Source organism: Syngnathus scovelli, chromosome 2, assembly GCF_024217435.2.
Source record: "Syngnathus scovelli strain Florida chromosome 2, RoL_Ssco_1.2, whole genome shotgun sequence".
NCBI lineage: Eukaryota > Metazoa > Chordata > Actinopteri > Syngnathiformes > Syngnathidae > Syngnathus > Syngnathus scovelli.
The window spans coordinates 18916043-18936075 of NC_090848.1; the positions used below are offsets into that span (position 1 = coordinate 18916043).

The window sequence follows — 20033 nt, forward strand, 5'->3', positions numbered from 1 at the left end:
AAAAAATGCCTTTCTTCACCCCCACACTTGTCCAGTATTGCTTTATTTCTTGCGCCAAATGAGTTGCCTTTCTTCATGGTAGCTGTAAATGAAAGATTAAAAAAATCAATCTATAAATATTAAACACGTGATACCACCATAAACGTGTGTACTGTATACGGCACGTCAGTTCTTAATGTCTTTGAGTATCTTGAAAGTCAGATCTTTTGTGCCTTTCAAAACTTTGAAACGAAATGTCATTTCACATGAGATCATATTTGTGCGTACATGTGCCCGCACGAAAGGAGGAAGGGCTACAGATCACGTGGTACTTCCATCCAGGAAGTTGCTTGCAGTCTCTAGGCTTGGCCGGGCAGGATGTTGTCCTCAACAAAGTAGACTTATCCCACGGATTGCCCACTCCATCAATGGCATTGCAAGACTGACTAGCTTTTAGCTGTCGTCGTGATTAAAACACACGCACATACCTGCCTGTTCAACTTAGTCCAAAATGGCTCCTGGATAAAAAGGAAAGAAGGTTCCAGAAGCACCGTGGACGACAGGGTTGCGAGTGCGTGGAGCTGAGCGGCCTGCTGTCGCGAAGAAGCGAAGAAAGCTTAGCAGCAACCGGTGAGGACGCACAGCAAGTCGCCGGCCATTGTGTACATGCACAACAACAACAACTAAATCACACTTCTCCTTCAATTAACACTTGGTGAGTACGATGCTTTCGTTTCAGTATCCACCCAGTCCTATTATCCTCAGATGACCGCAAAGGGTTACCTATTTTTTTTCTAGTGTAAAATGGAGGCTAGCATTAGCTTTAGCAGCTGCTAATGACATTAGCGATTGATTGTTTTGCCTATGCTCCAAAATGTAGACGTTGACAATCTAATTAATGCATTGAGGTGAGTGGTATGGAGAATTACGTGATGGTAACCTACTTCGCCAAATTAAATATGGAGGATCAGAACTACATGGAGTGTAAATGTCTCGATGTTTCTCATGACGACAATGCTCTATTTACAGGTGAAGGTGACAGCAAAAGCATTGGAGGGTTGTGAGCATCACGTATAAACCTCTTAAAACTGCAGTGCAATGTTCAAAGTGATGCATCTCATGGATTTCAAAGATGCACGGCGACCAATTCGCTAGTAACAGCCATCGTGTTTACGCTAGCAACAGCAAGTGCTAATACTATTGTTTAAGCTAGCGTTTCCTTAACTGTTATTGAGCCGAGGTATTTATTTTGCATTAGGAAAAGCTCACAGCTCACGCTTGTCTAAAAAAATATCGTTCGTTCATGGGGTGACATGATGATCTCGTATCCCCTGTGAGGAATCCGGGTTTGTTTAGTTCAAGACAAAGCTATTGTTTTCTTTCATGAATTGCGTCAGGTTATTAATTGGTTACACAGGTTATTAATTGTGCCTTGTGAAAATGACTGGAACCGCTGTTGAATTTTAGTATGCTTTTATATAGTTAGTTAGTAGTAGTTCAGTAGTTAGTAAATAATCATTAAAGAGCAGGTCTTCGGGAATCACTGTTTTTAAGATACTTGGCAGAGCAAATGGTTTTAGACACAATTTAAGGAAAGTAACAATATTGTAAAAACGAGGTTGTAAAAGGATCTTGTGCAAGTGTGCATATGTGCCGTCCTTAAGTGTCCTTTAAGCGCTTGAATGAAGTTGACAATAATACTAAACACAAGAAAAAATACACTATGTATTTTTAAGTACAATTAATGCTTCATTTTAAAAACGTTGCGTGTGCTAATGTAAAGACAATGTTAAAATATCTCATTCAAATTAGGGTTGCGACTATCGAATATTTTTAGAATTGATTGTTTTATCAATTGCTCTATTGATTGATCAAATAATCGGATATTTTATTTTGCTTAAAGATGTATCACAAAAACGATTACTGTATTTTCCGCTGTGCGTGCGTATGTATGTATGTATGTATGTATGTATGTATGTATGTATGTATGTATGTATGTATGTATATATATATATATATATATATATATATATATATATATATATATATATATATATATATATATATATATATGCACGCACACACAAGGTTTTGAAGTCAATGAACATTTTTTTATTATATTTTTTATTAATCATGATTTTAATCTCAATCAAAATTATTGGGATCTTTATCATTTTATCATCCTCTTTATAAATTTGTCAGAAATCCCACATTGTTTGGATAATTCTAATTATGAAGGTCAAATACATTTTTCTGTGAATTCACAAGGCAATGTCCTACTTTCTTTGATCGAGAATGGTCAAGTCAAACAAATCAAATTCAAACCCATGCTAAATGTCAGTCACACCAGCCACAAACTGTCACAATCAACAATCATGGCTATTGGATAATTGCCTTATTTTGTTTGTTTTTCTACCCTTAGGTTCCCCTCTTCCCCATTACTCTTCCTGATTGTGTTCTAAGAGAGGTAATACCAGTATCATCGCCAAGATAGCTGGGCCAGGCAGAAAGCGGCACACCTCAGATCCAGACCCCAGCAGCGACAGTGAATCCGGCGACGGGCGGCCCCTTAGCGCCAAGTGTCTGAAGATGTCCAGCGGTGGTGGTAATGGAGCCGGGGGCCGACGCAGCGGGGCTCCGAATCAACAGAGGGGAGGAGGTGACCACGGGTCAGAGTTATCCTCCAGTGCCAGTAAGAAGAAGCAGAAAGACAGGGCTAACCAGGAGTCCAGAGAGGCCAAGAGAGCAGCTGCTTCTGCAGGAGTAGATGGAGTCCTTGCCGAGGTCAAAAAAGGTAAAGAGGTCGGTTTATGGGGGTGGGGCCAAAAAAAAAAAACTCCAATGATGGTGCAATATAATATTGTAACTTTCATTGAGATCAGAATACAGTTGTCTTTTAATTTGTCATGTTGACAATTTTTTTCTTCATTATGTATGTTAATTGGCACCCGGATTCATATCGTGTCTGACTCGATATCTTGGCAATGCCATTAGGAAGAAAAGGATTTTTGGCTTGGCACGGTACTCGCTAAAATCGAAAACCATTGGCTCTGTATGTAAAAGATTGTTTGGTCATTTTCACCCATCAATTTTTTTTTTCTTTGCCATGACTTTTCTCCATATTATGTTTGCGCTCTATGCATGCGACAGGAAATGCAAAGTGACATTTGGCATTACGACCGCCCAGAAAGGATAGAGTGTTGTTCCTGACATTTAGAGGGGGAGAGAAAAGGAGAACGTGTGTGTGTGTGTGGGGGGGGCTCTAGTCGAGTTGCAGGAGGAAAAGCAGCACACTCAAAACGACTTTGGAGATGATATTCAGCTCAAATTACGTCACCAAATTCGTCACATGGACGACGGTATACAATTTTTCTTGATTCTGAAGTTTTCCGTTGGGTGTGATATTAAATTAGGTCTTTTTGAAGTATGCACGTGTGAGTGTGGTGAGACTAGACAGCTTGTGCGTGTGAGTGCAGTGGCAGGGATTGAATGAGTGTGAGCAGGTGCACCTACCTCAAGACTCTGACTGGAGGCTAGTTTATTTGTATCGAGCCTTATACCGCTGCTCTAGTCCTAACAGTTTAATGCACAGAGCTTAAAGAAATGCATGACGAAATGAATGAATTAGTGTCACATCTGGATTCGAAAAACGTCTGGGCGTAAAGGTGTTCATTATACACAAGTTAGAGGATCAGAATGCAGGTTCTTCTTAAACTGTTGACAATGTAACAACCATAAGAAGATTGACATTTCGAGACTGTACCATCGATACCATTGATAGAATCTTAGTTCTTATCAGCAAGACACTTGTACGCTTCGCTATGTACTTTGCTGCCGTGGAGAGAAGACATTTCATTACATCGCAGCAACCAGCAGAGGGTGCAAGTATTTCACTCCAGACTGCTCTGCAGCCAAAATGGGTAGAGGAAGTAGAAAGCTAATTTTCATCTTGACATTAGTAAACAGCTGATTCAAATTTCACGAAATAAATGGCAATATCCTTATCTTGTTTAAATTTATAAAAACACACTTTATGTAGAATACACAAAATAATGTATGAATAAAAGCAAATTATACCACATTTAATCATGATTTTTTTGGTGCTTCCAGATGTGTTTGTGGATTGGAAACAAAACGCCAATGAAGTGATCATCAAGTTACGCTGTGGGGAAAGTGTGCAGAAGATTGAGGATGTCAACACAACCTTCACTGATACACACTGCCATGTGCACTTTGCAGGTAAAGTCATCTTTGCATCACATGAACACTTGTTGAGTTTCAAAGGAATATTAAAGAAAAACAACATAGAGGCTGTTTGCTTTATCTCTTATTCAACTTTGGTTTTGATTTTACTCTTGTATGATTGTTGAGAATTTTAAAATGTTACTCAAAACTAGGGACGTTCAATATCACTTTTTTTTTTGTGATTCATAATAGTACAAGTATTCTTTGAGTACTCATCTAGTATGAGACACCCTGAACCGGTTGCCAGCCAATCGCACAACCATCCACATTCGCTCAATCGGCTTGCCAAGCATGTTTTAGGGATGTGGGAGGAAACTGTAGTGCTCGGAGAAAACCCACGCGGGCACGGGGAGAACACACGGGGAGGGCTGGAGGTGGTATCGAACCCGCACCCACCTAACTGTGAGGCGGACGTGCTTACCAGTGTCTCACCGAGCCACCCTCAGAGAAATTTTTGAATTGTATTTCCATTAGTAGTTGTAAATATTATCATGCTTCAGTTTGCATCTATATCCCGATCTGCCTATTGTAAAGTATTACTCCAAAAGCATGCATTTTCATTCAATTTTAATTTTGTGCATTTCCTTTTTCAGATGGCCGTGAGTGGAGCTGCCAATTGCAAGAGGAAATAGAGGCCTCTTGTAGTAGAGTGCAATACAAAGAGAAGGGAGGATTTCTGTTGCTCATCCTCCACAAGAAGATCCCTATACACATTTGGCCTTCACTAAAAGTGAGTTAGAAATGAATGTTAACACATTAAATGATCTTGCTCCCACCCATGTTACAGTGTATCTCAATGGTGACAGCAATTTTTCCATTTGTTGTGTTTAAGTCCAACAAGAAGGAGAAGGAGGTGGGACCCATCGAGACAAAAAATGTCAAGGTGCCAGAATTAAGGTCTGTAGCCTCCGAGTCATCAGAGCATCTCAAGTTGTCCTCCCCGCTGGCACAGCATCAATCTCAGGCTCCCTCCCCCCCCTCTCGCAACGCATCAAGATGCAGCAGCAGCAGCACTAAAGCTGATCGTGCTGTCAAGCGTTATCTGAAACATAAAACCTCCATGGACTCTTTGGCGGCGACTTCTAGTGATGGGGACGGCAGAGGTGCTTCACCTAAGCCCGTCCCCATTAAGAAAGGCAACCAGCAATCCCAAGAGCCCAGTGCGAAGCGCACCAGTGCACATCTTCCTAGGAACTCCAAGGAGGACAAGTCTTCTATCAAGGAGGACAAGTCTTCTACTGATAGAGGCATAGACTCATCCCAGACTAGGATGTCTCATGCACACCTGCCGGCCGTAGAGCTCCCTCAAATGCCACACACAGATAGAGACAAGAGTATAGAAAGATTACTTGGTGAACATGTGCATGGGAGCACTGTTGCTAACAAGTTTCAGGTTAGTACAAATATTTGTTGATAATTTATCACTGATAAAAATGTGTTATCTGAAAACTGAGTTATCTTTTAAGGTCACAAAAACAAGATGACCAAATACTCTTGTGAACTAAGCTAAAATGATATTGCTCTCGGCACAGATTTTTGCCCATTCCATTATTTTTCATGTTATGGCCAAACAACAGGCATTGTTGCTCATTCCATTATTTTTCATGTTATGGCCAAACAACAGGAATGACAGTTGAGACGATTTTAATAAATTCCTTTTGCAAAGTTGACAATTTACATAGCTCCAATTGCATTGTGCAGTTAGTTGGCTGCTGTCAAATGCTGTATTGGAGAAAGGGGGAAAAAAAAACATGCAACAGAATACATAAGAGAAGTCGAAGCACACAACTCGCATTCTGGCCTCCTTCCACTGGCTGCTTTTGTATTTAGAGAATTTAGGAGTTGTTCTAAAGAAAGCTTTGTTCTCTAAATGGTCTCATCCCATCGTACCTTCTATGGTGTTCCATTCCTCTGCTCTTGTCAAGTTGACCAGCAGAAAGTCGAAAGAGCTTTTTTTTTTTTTTTTTTCGCTGCTGGTCCAAAACTATGGAATGACTTCTTTGTACACATCAAACAAGGCTCTTTCCATAAAACAAAAAAACAAAAAAAGAGCTAACTTAGCTTTCAACGCTGAATGAGACACAGCCCTTGTTTTAGTGTTTTGGCCTTACAGTTTTAAACTGTATATTCAATGTTTAATGTTTTAGGTACATTTTTATTTAAAGAACATTAAGCTCTATTGTTTTTAAATGAAGTTAACCTGACTTCTATATATGTAAGCTGGATCTGATTTTTGTTCTATTTTCTATTTAGGAGGCAGATAAGCCGTATGACTCCCCAGACACACAGTACAGAGGCGCTGAAACCGGGGACAGTGAAAACCAACCAGCTGTTCCTATAAGCACTGGTGGCTCCCTGAAAAGTTTAGACTTCAACAACTCTCTTGACTCAGCCTCTCTAGAAAAGAGCTTAGACGTAACAGGCGTCAAGCCAGACAAAACGACTCAGTATCACGAATCGATGCAAGATACCCAAACTTACCAGCAGCCTGTTTCAAAAGGAGTCACCTCTGCGTCCTCTCAAGATGCGTCTGCCGAACAAGGCCCATCGGCAGGTCTGAGGCAGATTCAAAGTAGCTCTGATGGGGAGGAGAAGTGTGACCAGTCCAAAGAGGATCCAACCCTCATAAAGCAACAGGAAGGTTTGTCTTGGCAGTATAGAGTCTCCTGGAGCTGTTTGTTTGTACCGGTCTTCTGAATGAATTTAACGATTCATATTACTTCATCGTAGTGCCAGAGCCGATGGTAAACCTGCAGTTTGTGAAGAGTGACTCGTATGAGAAAGGCACAGACTTGATGGTAGTGAACGTCTACATTAAGGGCATCTGCAGGAACACATCCAGGGTCATTTTCAGGGAGCAGGATTTCACCCTCATCTTCCAGACGAGGTACTGGATCGAAATCTTACCAAGTAGTGCAGTACTTTGTCGCAAAATTAAATTCGTAAATTTTCCAGCCAATGACAAAGCTCTTTCTTTGTCACCATCTTCTTCTTTTTTTTTTTTTTTTTTTTTTTTTTTTTACAGTGACGCTAACTTTCTTCGGCTTCACCCGGACTGTGGACCAAACACGGTTTTCAAGTGGCAAGTAAAACTAAGGTAGCCTTTCCACTCTTGAAATGGCAATGATGTTTTTCTTATTTTTTTAATATTTCTGCTTTGTCTAAAATAACATTGGTATTGCTTGCTGTGATGAAATATTACTTGAAAAAGCATTTCCTGCATTCAAGAAATTGATCACCTTATGTATATGTGATGACTAACAAAAGACAAAAAACAAAGCCCCAATTGCTTTTTATTAATTATTTTTTTTATTTTATTTTACAAATTTCTAATCCTTCCAACCTGTCCGCATTGGTCTGCCCCGTGCTTACTGCAGGAACTTGATACAGCCTGAGCTGTGCTCCTACTCCTTCACTGTATCCCGAGTGGACATTAGCCTGAAGAAGAGACACAGCCAACGCTGGGAGGGTCTAGAGGCCCCTGCCACACAAGGTCTGATGCCAAGCTTCTACTTGATAAAGTGACGTGGCCTTTTTCATTATGTGTGATGCAATACTGTCCCAGGCAAACATGGGCAACATCGTTATATTAACGTGACCACCACCTCCTCGAACCACAAGGTCCATTCTCCTCTGTTTAAGGTGCAGTGGGTGGCGCCAAGGTGGCTGTGCCCTCGAGCCCCAGTTGCACAGAAAAGAGCCAACCAGGCAGCAGCCAGCACAGCCTGCCGACCAAGGAGGAGCCCCCAAGGGTTGGTGAAGAGAAACCCAAGGCCCCTAAAGCCCCACCTCGAGTGGAGGATAGTGGTTTGGAAACTGTAGTTCCTCGTACAGTCTCCGACCATGATGCCATCACCAAGGCAGAGCCCACTGTTATGACGGTTAGTTGGAAAAATGCAGGCTTTTTTGGGTGGGAGGGGGGGTTCAGGATGACGATTTGCATGTAGAGTTGGTGCAAGTGGTCCATTTTTTATTTTTTATTTTTTTTTACTTTTATTTCTCATGTCAGCCTAAGCCGACTTGCATGGTGCAGCCCATGACCCATGCACCCCCTGCCAGCAATGAGCACCTTGAAGAAGAAGAGGAGAAAAAAGTGTGCCCGCCTGGTTTCACAGGATTGGTCAACCTCGGAAACACCTGCTTCATGAACAGTGTCATTCAATCCTTGTCCAACACCAGAGAACTACGGGATTACTTTCATGGTAAAGATTTGCGCTCCACCAGTAACCTTACTGGATGGGTGCCAAACACTACACTTCTTTTCACTGAAATACAAGTACAGTAACTTGCTGTTTTACGCTCTTGCCAATGGAAAACACGTCAAGGAAACCCTCTGTAACATTGCAATGTCACTTCTCGAATCACACATTCATCCCAAGAACATTACTGTAATTTTGCCACAATATGGTTGTCTATCCCAAACGGATTTTCCTCTTTCCGATCTCTTTTAGATCGGGCGTTCAAGTCAGAAATCAACTGCAATAATCCGCTGGGAACAGGAGGTCGCCTAGCCAATGGCTTTGCTGTGCTGCTCAGGGCCCTTTGGAAAGGAACACACCATGCCTTTCAGCCTTCAAAGCTCAAGGTCTGCGTGACATTTATGGGTTGTAAAATGTGCTTCGCTTTTTCAAACCTATATGCACGTTCCATCTTTTATGGTACTTTAAATTTCATTTAACTTTGCAGGCAATTGTGGCCAGTAAAGCCAATCAGTTTACAGGCTACGCCCAGCATGATGCCCAGGAGTTCATGGCCTTTTTGCTCGATGGTCTCCATGAGGACTTGAATCGCATTCAGAATAAGCCATACACGGAGACGGTGGACTCCGATGGTCGCTTGGACGAGGTTGGTGTTTCGGAAGAGGCCTGGCAGGCCCTTTTGTTATGAATGATAATGTTTTGCAGCTTTAGCTGAAAATGTATAATTAGGTAGATATGGAAAGGACTGAAATGAAAATCATGTCTTCATGTTGCCTGCTGGGACATCGATTACTAACTTTGCTGAAACTTAGTTAATGTTGCTGTTGCTTGTCACAGGTAGTGGCAGAGGAGGCATGGCAGAGGCACAAGATGAGAAATGACTCATTCATAGTGGACCTCTTCCAAGGCCAGTTTAAATCCAAGCTTGTCTGCCCCACATGCTCCAAGGTAATCCATGCTACTTTCAACATCTGGATTTAAGGTAACAGTCAGTCCTCAGTAATCATCTCTTCTGCTCTCTCCTCAGGTGTCCATAACATTTGACCCCTTCCTATACTTGCCCGTCCCATTGCCACAGAAACAAAAGGTGCTCTCAGTTTTCTACTTTGCCAAGGAACCACATAAGAAACCTATAAAGGTGAGTTTAGAAAATAATTGACTGTCAAAAGACAAAGATGTCTCATATTGAATGTTATTTTGTATATGCCTGTGCCAGTTTTTGGTGAGTGTGAGTAAAGAGAACTCCAGCACTGCAGAAGTCCTTGAGTCCATCTCCAGGAGTGTTAGGGTCAAGCCTGAGAATCTCAGACTCGCGGAGGTTACCGTAATTTCTTTCTTTATTCTTAATTTAAGTTTAAAATTTTAAACTTCGATCGTACTGAGCTTGTTTCCTTTGTTCAGGTGGGGAAGAACTGCTTCCAGCGAATGTTTTTGCCCTCTCATTCCCTGGACACTGTGTCATCCTCAGACATGTTATTCTGCTTCGAGGTGCTTTCCAAAGATCTGGTCAAAGAGAGAGTAGTGTTGCTCCGAGTGCAGCAGGTAACAAAACAATGCCTTTCTGGGATAGGTGCTTTGCAGTGATAAATGATAATGCAGTTTTCTTATTTTTCCCCAACAGAGACTACAGGTTCCCAACATCCCCATCTCAAAGTGTGCCTCCTGCCTAAAGCCTCCAGTGTCTGAGGAAGACAAACTAAAGCGTTGCACTCGCTGTTACAGTGTTGGCTACTGCAATCAGTGAGCTGTGTTTTTATAGTGGCAAGTCCATCTTGTAGTGCAGTTGCTAATTTCATTGTTGCTTTCTTCTTCTTCACAGACTGTGTCAAAAGAACCATTGGCCCAATCACAAAGGTCAGTGTCGACCCAACACTGAAAATGTGGGTCTGCCATTTTTGGTTAGTGTACCCAAGTCCCGGCTCTCCTATAGCCGCCTCACTCAGCTTCTGCATGGCTACTCCAGGTACTGAGTGTGACTCAAAGCATCTTATTGTGCAAAATGCATCCATTCATACACATTGATTATTAACTTATTCACTGCCATTGACGAGACTAGACGTCAAACGGCTTTACTTACCGTAATTTTCGAACTATAAGTCGCACCAGCCATAAAATGCACAATACAGTGGAAAAAAACCCATATAAGTCGCACCGGAGTATAAGTTGCACTTTTGGGGCAAATTTATTTGTCAAAATCCAACACCAAGAACAGACATGAACCAGCAACAACAGGCTAAACGATACGGTATGCTAATGTGACATATACACAAACGAGGAGCTGAGAACGGGCCTAAGTAACATTCAGAGTTATTCAAATAAGTATTACATAAATAACACGTTTATCAAACCATCTGTGTCACTCCAATTCATTAAATCCATCGATCGTCCTTTATGTAAACAATGCCGCGTATGCGCCACATATGCGCCGCTGACGTCGGACTCGTAAGTTGCACTTCTAATTATTCCACAGACCCATATAACGATATATAAAGTATATTTCAAATAACTATCATATAACAACATTATTATCAAACCATCTCTGTCACTCCTAATCATTAAATCTATCGATCAAATTCCCCGTCCTTTATGTCAACAATGCCGCGTGCGCGCCGCACAGATCTAGTATACAACTATATTGTAGCGTTAACAAAGTACCAGGAAACACGTGGGTTTGGTAAACGGCTCTTTATTTAACAAAACAAGAGTTCAACGAGCCAACAACTACTGAACTGTAACGATAAAAACATATACAAGTTGCTACACGAAATAAAATGTATCAAATAACTATAACATAAATACGTTTTTCAAACCTTGTGTCACTCCAAATCATTAAATCCTTCAAACGTGGGGCCCTTCGTCATCTTTGTCATCCCGTGATAGAATCCTTTGTCCTTATGTAAACAACCGCCGCGCTGCCAACGTCACTTGCAGGTCAAATGACAGTAATCCCTTGCTACATCGCGGTTCGTTTATCGCGCTTTCACTACATCACGGATTATTGAATTTTGAAAATTTGCGAAAAAATTCACATATAAGTCGCTCCTGAATATAAGTCGCCCCCCCACCCAAACTATGAAAAAAAACGCGACTTGTAGTCCGAAAATCACGGTACATCAACTTTGTAGTGGGATGGCAGTTAAGTTGTGAGTTAAGACAAGTACTTGATTTAAATATCAAACCCCATCTTTTGAATTTTGTTGGGGAGAATGAAATTATTCATGCCTACTGATATGAAAAGCAAAGCATTGCATATTTTGTGCATTTTCCCACCATATGAATTTTATTTGTGCAGAACACAGGTGTTAGTCATATTTAGATCATGTCAGCATTTTGTTTCCCTATAAATTCTAAAGCTCAGGTATATCTCTCAAGACAGAATCTTGATGAGTTAGGCAATTTTTGTTACCTATTAAAACACCATCCCTCATCTCCTTGTGCAGGTTTTCAGTCAATGTGTTCCAGCCTCCTTTGCAGTCAGGGAGGACATCCCCTGAAATAGCTCCAGTTCTTTTGACAACACCAGTAGGTTCTATAGGTGGCCCTGGGTCAGGAGATGAGGCCATGGCTGGAAGCAGTACTGTAGCATTAGGTGACTGTGGACCTGAAAGTGGCGGGCCAACACTTGACTCCTCTAAGCTACATACCTTTACCCCAGCCCATGTTTCCGGCGATGCTGTTCCACTTACTTCCCCCCAGACGTCTCACTCCACCACAAAGACTTCAGACTCCGGGTTCTCAGAGTCTATCTCCTCTACTTCCTGCTGTTCTCTCGACACCCACACTGAAAAAGAAACCTCTTGTGAGAAGGCAGTACGACCGGAAGGTGATGGATTTTTTTTTTTTTTTTTTTTTAAATATAGTGCCTTGCGAAAGTATTCGGCCCCCTTGAAAAAGTTTAAATTATCCAATAAATTTCGTTCCACTTCACGATTGTGTCCCACTTGTTGATTATTGACAAAAAATTTAAATTTTATATCTTTATGTTTGAAGCCTGAAATGTGGCGAAATGTTGAAAGGTTCAAGGGGGCCGAATACTTTCGCAAGACACTGTACATATCCAGTAATTTTGTTGTCTAACATCCTTATTTATCTTTGCTGTTTCCTGTTTTCTAGCTGCAGTAGCAGGGTATCAGCAACCTAATGATCCATCTTCAGGGCATGCTGGTCAGTTCTACATCAATTTGCTGGATTCTAACAACAAGGAGCAGCGGCTGGATGAAAAAGGTAGCAACTATACTGTGGATTTCACAATGTTTTATTGAGAACTTTCGAACTGGAACCACGTGTGTGTTTGAATAAGGCACAATAATACGCATGGCAGCTCTAGATTATGATTGTATTGCGACCCATTCTGCAGAGGACATTCTGGTCGATCTCCCTGACGATGCAACTGTGGAGCTGGTGTGGAAAAACAACGAGCGTCTAAAGGAATATGTCCTGGTGAGCTCAAAGGAGCTGGAGTATGAGGAAGATCCTAGTTCCTTGAGTGAGACAGCCAGGGCAGGGCACTTCACCCTGGAGCAGTGCCTCAACCTCTTCACCAAGCCAGAGGTGTTGGCACCAGAAGAGGCATGGTAAGGCTCTTCATATTGCCATCATGTAATGTGTTTATTGTCACACTTCACTATTTATTTAGCAAACCGAGTTATATTTTATGTTTTGGGAAATGTTGAAAAAGTAGGACCCGTGAAATCCTGGCCAAGGTCAATTTAAAAGATGTAAAAATAGAGTCTGGGTACTCTTTTGTCATCACATAAAGATGTTTCAATGTTTGTTTACATTGCAAGCACTGTTTAACAGAGGCAAGGAAAAGATTAGGTTCCTTTCTGTTCTTCATTTGTAGGCAAAATTGCCAAAGCGACATGACAAATTCCAACCTATTACATTCATATGATTAAATTAATATGAAAAAACTCAATAAAAAAATATCATCCCATCTGAGAGTTCACCATTGTAATGTAAACACTCCGCTGGGCTCTGATACAGTTGCTCTGTTTCCCCCTCCAAAGGTATTGCCCCAAGTGCCAGCAGCACCGTGAAGCCTCCAAACAACTGCTTCTGTGGCGGCTTCCCAATATTTTGATCATACAACTGAAACGCTTCAGTTTCAGGAGTTTCATCTGGAGAGACAAAATTAACGACATGGTTGACTTTCCTGTCAGGTGAATGTCTCTCAAATAACAGTTACTTGGCCTTGTTGTTAGTAAAAAGAATGTGCAGTGTTGATCCAATTCAAAAAACCTTTTGTCTTGTAGAAATCTGGATCTGAGTAAGTTCTGTATTGGTCAGAAGGACGAGATGCAGCATCCACCTATCTATGACTTGTATGCGGTCATCAACCACTATGGGGGCATGATCGGCGGCCACTACACCGCCTATGCTCGGCTGCCAAATGACAGAAACAGCCAGCGTAGTGACGTTGGTGAGTTTATTTATTGTTTTGTAAATATGAACTCTCTGCTCTTCTGGTCCTTATTTCCAACCTAACGTACGTCCCTCACACAGGCTGGCGCCTATTTGATGACAGCACTGTAACGATGGTGGAGGAGAGCCAAGTGGTGATGCGATATGCCTATGTCCTTTTCTACCGCCGCCGAAATTCCCCCGTGGAGAGGCCGCCACGCTTCCTTAGGCCCGTTGGAGCAGACTCTCCCCCTGCAATGGGAGCCACTGCCAGTCAGGTGAGGTCACCGGAACAAGCTGCGATGGATGCGGTGTTACAATATCTCAAAACATTCTAGGCATTCTTCTAAAGTGTGATTGATGTATTTGATTCAATTTGAAATGCGATGCACAGTGAAGATTTGGAGCCTTATGGGAAATGCTGTTGAAAGGCATGCAACCCTATTTTCTGATATTCTTCATACTAGAAGGGATGAGTAGCACGTAATCACACAACAACAGTGACATATGAGTACATTCTATGGGTTTCTACAGTTAGGAATGTCTCACAGTTATCTTTCTTAGGCTTTTGAAAATAACACAAGGTCAAGTGTCAGAAAATCCACCTCTTGGTTTGGAAGGGGTGCCTCATTCTGCTGTATCATCACATTTTCTTAATAGTCTATCTGTGGGGTTTGTGGTGTAATCATCATATAACAATAATGTGTATGCTGAATGCAGCTTTCAGCATGTTAACATTTTCCCCACTTTTCCATTGAAATGTTCATGAATGACAATGATGCTATGATAACAGTCACAGACAATGGTGTTACAAGTGTCAAGATAAACGCTTCCTCTGTGACCCATTTTCAGTTTTGTTGCACTAATCTGTACAATACAAGCAAATGACCCTCACGGTTTTGTCAGTTGAGAGAGAGGGTATCAACTCGGTCACCAGCCTACTCCTTGAGTACTGATAAATGTGAAATGCTGCCAGTTTGGTATGCACCTCTAAAATTTGCTCAACTTATTTTTAATTGTACAATGATAATTAATGAATTCCTTATATGTGACGATGTTGAACATGTTGATTTCATACAATAATTTTAAACAGTAATTTAACAATACTCATCTATGAGAGTGTTTGCATTTTAAATTGACCACTTCAACAGGTCTAGGAAATCACAATGTTCTATCATCGGTGCACCATTTAAAATAGGCCTGTGTGCCACTTGAGGGGCTCAAACTCGGTATGTAATTAATTGCATTGGCTGGATTTATTTTGACCAAACGTGGGATTAGACCTCTCTTAGGTGCACTCATGAAGTAATAGGGTAAATATTTCACCACTTGGTAGCAACAAGCTGGTGCAGTTAATCAAGGTTTAAGCAGCTTAAGTACGCAATACTACCGTCATAGCTTCAATACCTTTCATCCCTGCATGTTGAACACATTCTATTCTTTTTGTCAAAATGACCTTCTAATTCTAAATACATTATTGTGAAATTCAAGTTTCTTGCATTTTCATTCTGCTACAGCCACACCTTTGCTGCATTTCTTCTTTGCAAACCTTCAAACCATGAAGAAGGTTCTGCCTTATTTCTATTGTTTATATTTTCTTGTTGTCTGGTGACCCGTTATCCTGAGACCTTCGGTATCTATTTTGTGTCATATTATGTGGAAATGTGTTTGTACAATAGACATTCCATGAATGTCCTTAAATACCACCTTAAATATAACTTGAAAGAACAACCAGAAAATAAATTAGGAACAAACTAAAATAGGAACACACTGAAATAATAGCATTAAAAAAAGCAAAAGAAATACCAGCTGTTCCTGTTGTGTGCGTGTTGGCTTCTTTGGGGCAGTGCGGTGCCTTGCAAGCATGGAGTACACACTCAAAATGAGAAGAGTAGAAGGAAGGAAGGTGCGCTTCAACTCCATATATGTCGTTTTTTTTTTTTTAGGGGGGGGGGGGGAATGTGTGCCTTTGAGTATTGCTATATTACTACCCATGTGTATGTGTTCTTACAGTGTTGGTAATATTTGAAAGAATCACACTCCAAGTAGTCCAAGCAAATTTCTTGTTATATCAATGAGTTTTTACATTGTTCTGAGCATAAGCGCTGTTTCTGTGATTATTTTTGTTTTGTCAATATAGTTTAACAAAAAACTCCACCTGGGGTCATTTAACAGTTGAAATCACGCTGAGGGAGGTCAAAATCACATCACATGCTTGCTGCACAAGTGCATTGAGGGTACCTTCACAATGCTGGGAACTTGTACACACCGACGTTCACCACATTAATAGTTTTTCTTTGACTATAACGTTTTTAAGATTGAGGGAAGCCATAGTTAAAATCACATGGATATCAACTGCCCAGCCCTAATACCTACCTGTGGAACAATCTTCACCACTCCAGTAAAGTTAGCTCATGAGTAACTCTGGATGAATTTTATGAATTTTAAAATTGACTGCGTTACAATTTTCTTTTTTGTTTAAAAGTGATGAGACCAACCTCTGATTCTTGTGCTTCGCTACCTTTCTCTTGCCTCTATCCTGTCTGCAGTTCTCCTTTTTTGGATGTAAATTTAATGTGACAATGATTCTCAAAATCAGCTGCAGACTGAACAATCTAGTGAGCATTTATTTACGTGACTCCATGAGGAATTGCCCACCTCGAATGTAAACAGCAATTCGACTCAATACATCAACTCTTAATAACAGTGTTTGTTAGACCACATCTTTTCCCAGAAGTTGATACCGGTTTCCGCCAATCGCAGGCCTCTCTAATATGGCGGGAACTGGAAGAAGACGAGGAGGGTCTTGATGAAGGCCCACGCAGACCTTTCCTCTCTGGGCTGCGACGGCGACAAGCCCAAAGGACAAGAGATGAGGAAGATGAGGACAGAGCAGAAGGGCACCATCAACGCGTGGGGAGGATGCCAGATTGTCCCGACGACGATCGTGTGCGATACTTTGTTCTGGGAACCCTTGCTGCCGTCTTTGCCCTTTTGGTCAACTTGGTCTACCCACTTCTTTACAAATCAAACTGGACCTGAGTCACAGCGAATTGCTCAGGAGTTACGCTTACAAACTAAAGATTGATTGGGTGGAAGCAATCTCAGTTGTCTTAGTACATTGGACTCTCTTGGTATTAGGAAAATACAGGAAAAGCTGATCAGGAAGGAGAACAAGAATGCAGAACCTGAAGTTGGTGAAATGAAACAAATCAACTTTGTATCAGCTGTTCTCCCTCGCATTCCCTGTCCTTATTTTAGTCATTCATTTTACCATATGATAACCCAGCAGCCTCGTTTCTGCTAAAAGGTATACATTTTATTACGTTTTGATTCCAAATTGCTGCAAAATCAAGTTTTGATTTTGTCATATCTGATAGATCCCAATTTTTAGTGTCTCAGACACTTTCAGGCACTGTCCCGTCACCAATTGTTAAATTACGATATGACGTCACTCCATTTACTGAGCTGACACAGCTATAGCAATCCCGCCAACACACCCCGGGTTGGACAAGCAAGCCTGATCAGGAGTTAACTGGTCCAAACACTGAACTGGTAACAATAATGAAAGAAAATAAATACTGGCATAATGGGAGAATAAGCCCCATAGTGATTATAAGATGCAATATTCATCATGGTAGCTGCACTGCACATTACTATGTATCATTTATGTTAGGTTTGTTTTTGAAAATTTGCTGTGCTAAAACTTTAGAAAATATGCTATACTACATTTAACAATACCAATAGCAAATTTTAATCTATGAAATACATTCTGTTTTCTATGTTTCTTCTGGTGAAAATTCAGAATCATAATCCAGATCAATCGAAGGTTAACTTTGTGTTGATGGTCTGCTTTACCTATGCATCTGTCAACCTTTTAAACAGAAGCTCAAGTAGAATATGTAATAATTTGGATTGTTTAACTGTCGAACCAGCAAGGTGAATGTTACGTCTGAATGTGAGCATGACTTAACTGACTTTCCTTTGCATTTAATACTAGATGGTAATATTAGATACAAAACATACTTGGCGGTTTAAGTCTTATGATTGAGTTTTGAATGGTTGAGCAACCTAACATGAGGATTTCACTCAAGAAATACACATTGCTTTCGCATGATGTACATTTTTACTTTATTCCCCTCCCTTTTTTCCTGCAAATGCGTAACATTCTATCTCCATTTTAAGCCATAGTCTGTTGGGTTTTAGTTGGGTTTATTGTCTTTCATTTTTAAAACCCTCCGCCACTGTTTACTTACATAAGATATGTGATAGCTTCAAGGTGAAGAGCACGTTGGGGTGTATAACATTTGGTTTAGTTTTGTTAATTTTGTAATACTGTGTGAATATATTTGAAAATTGTAAATTTCAAAATGTGTAATAGGACAAATGCACATTTGAAGTCTTAATGTTGGCTGCTGTGGTGATTCTGATATTATATTGAAAAGCATATCTCAGGGATTTTTCACTGCAACCTTCCTGTTTCCCTTAGTCCGTATAGAATGCGATGGTATTGATTGATTTCTGTGATGTGTACTCAGTAAAGACAGAAGTTATTAGTTTCCCCGCAAGAATGTATCGAAGGTCCTTTATCCAAAAGTTGCTTGCTAATGACTTATTTTTTTTGTTTGGAAATAATAAAAAAAAAGGTGTAGCTTTACTCGTCTTTGAATGCATTTGGCACGATTATTGACAGAAAATTAATTCAATCCTCTGAATTTATTGTTGATACTGCTTTATTTTACAGGCATCAAGTCAGTCACTATTTGGCGCAGACTTGGATTCAGAAGAACCACCTTCGTTGACCCCAGAAGTGCCCTCTGGTGTCTGTGCACAATCTGGAGACTGTGCATCCTACAGCAACATGGAGGATGTGGACTAATCTGTGACTGACAGGACACAAACGTGACCCAAATAACATCTCATGGTGATGCATTGAAGTAGAGCTAAGAATTACTTGGCCGACACACACTGGTGCTCATCATAACATCAAAGCCTCAATGGGCCGTCTGATGCTGCAGTGTTGGAAGAGCTGGATTTCAGAACTGTCATGTTGAAGTACTAATAATGTGCTCAGACTAATTACATGCTTTATGTGGACAAATGTATCAGGATACTTGAAAATCAGAATCGCCTTTATTGTCGCTGTACACAGTACATCAAAATTTGAGCGCTGCTCACTTGTGTGCAAAAAGCATATTAAAATAAAAGAGCATTAAACCACACAAATTACACTTAATGAGCATTGCGGGGAAATCTGTTTACGGTTCTGTGTCTTGTCATCTTGTCATTCAAACAGGAATGGGCTAAAGTTGATGTTGGATGAGGGTGTCACTCGTGGCTTCTTCATCCTATTCGGGTCTGATTGAGGTCAGGGCCTCAAGTTATTCCACACCCAAGTCATAGCTGTGTCCCAAGAATAGGGTCCACTTATTTGCTTACATAACTATGAAATCGTGTTGTTGCAGGTATACAACTGTCATGTTCATAAGCGCCATAGGCTTTCAGAAGCTGCTGTTGAAACTGTTCTCGTCAAGAATTGAGTGGCCCATCTGCAGGGTCCCACTTGTCAACGCACCTTGTGGTATGTCAAAATAAAAACTTTATTGTTGAGTCGGTCCAGCCCTGTTGATTTGATCTTGAATGTGAGCTAGTGTGTTATGTATATTCCTTAGTTTTCTTCACAGGTTATTGCCTGGTAAGACTAGTGCGTGTCAGGGTTGCATTTGAATTGTAGCAACAATAATAAAGGTGTAACGTAAAGGTAGCTTTAATAACGTGGATTCAAATGTCCAAGGCTTCAGTATAAAGTGAAACGTGCATGTCTGCATGTTCTCACATCACATGTAAGTCAACAGCTTGCTAGATCTTACTAACCCCCCCTGCCCCCCTTTTTTTTCTTGCTAAATTACCTGTTCTTGCCCCTCTTTTCTGTTGTAACCAATCGCATAAGTGGTGGTCTTTATGAAAGCTGTTGTGGATCATACATGTAAATTATTTATATAAATAAAAATAATTCTAATTGGTAACATTGAATGACTCCTCTCCATATCCCCTTTCCCCCTATACACAGGAAATAAGTTTTATCATTTCTTGTTTTACAATGTTCCCCCATGCACAACGAACGATAAGAATACTTTTGTCGTTTGTATGTTTAGCACATGTTTCCCCCCATCAAAATTAAGAAAAACGATATTCCGCGGCGTGATT

The 20033-nt window shown here is 40.8% G+C and overlaps 1 protein-coding gene across 7 annotated transcripts; it reads left to right on the forward strand.

The window, feature by feature from the left end:
• Positions 1-313: 313 nt before the first annotated feature.
• usp19 (ubiquitin specific peptidase 19) lies at positions 314-19436 on the forward strand. 7 transcript variants are annotated; one of them, XR_007488235.2, is made up of 27 exons: positions 315-694; positions 2402-2773; positions 4090-4218; positions 4818-4954; positions 5057-5617; positions 6478-6865; positions 6955-7111; positions 7250-7321; positions 7602-7717; positions 7867-8105; positions 8234-8426; positions 8676-8809; positions 8911-9069; positions 9261-9371; positions 9451-9561; positions 9640-9741; positions 9825-9965; positions 10045-10163; positions 10243-10386; positions 11864-12246; positions 12537-12647; positions 12781-12997; positions 13433-13585; positions 13679-13845; positions 13929-14104; positions 18571-19193; positions 19292-19436. XR_007488235.2 is itself a non-coding variant. In XM_049753006.2 (26 exons), exons 2-26 carry the CDS (start codon positions 2569-2571, stop codon positions 16866-16868), a joined length of 4704 nt encoding a protein of 1567 aa, XP_049608963.1. In that variant the 5' UTR covers positions 314-694; positions 2402-2568; the 3' UTR covers positions 16869-18483. The 7 variants fall into 7 exon arrangements, 6 of the variants coding, with proteins under 6 accessions (XP_049608963.1, XP_049608965.1, XP_049608964.1 ...); XM_049753006.2 differs by lacking the exons at positions 18571-19193; positions 19292-19436 and adding an exon at positions 16590-18483 and having other exon boundaries at positions 314-694; XM_049753008.2 differs by lacking the exons at positions 18571-19193; positions 19292-19436 and adding an exon at positions 16590-18483 and having other exon boundaries at positions 314-694; positions 7873-8105.
• Positions 19437-20033: the final 597 nt, after the last annotated feature.

What these genes read in the sequence shown, in the direction of transcription:
- usp19 (XM_049753006.2), top strand. Translation starts at nt 2,569, where the DNA reads ATGTCCAGCGGTGGTGGTAATGGAGCCGGGGGCCGACGCAGCGGGGCT. An exon ending in CCTCATAAAGCAACAGGAAG is followed by an intron (nt 6,866 to 6,954) that starts GTTTGTCTTGGC and finishes ACTTCATCGTAG; the next exon opens with TGCCAGAGCCGATGGTAAAC. An exon ending in AGAATCTCAGACTCGCGGAG is followed by an intron (nt 9,742 to 9,824) that starts GTTACCGTAATT and finishes TCCTTTGTTCAG; the next exon opens with GTGGGGAAGAACTGCTTCCA.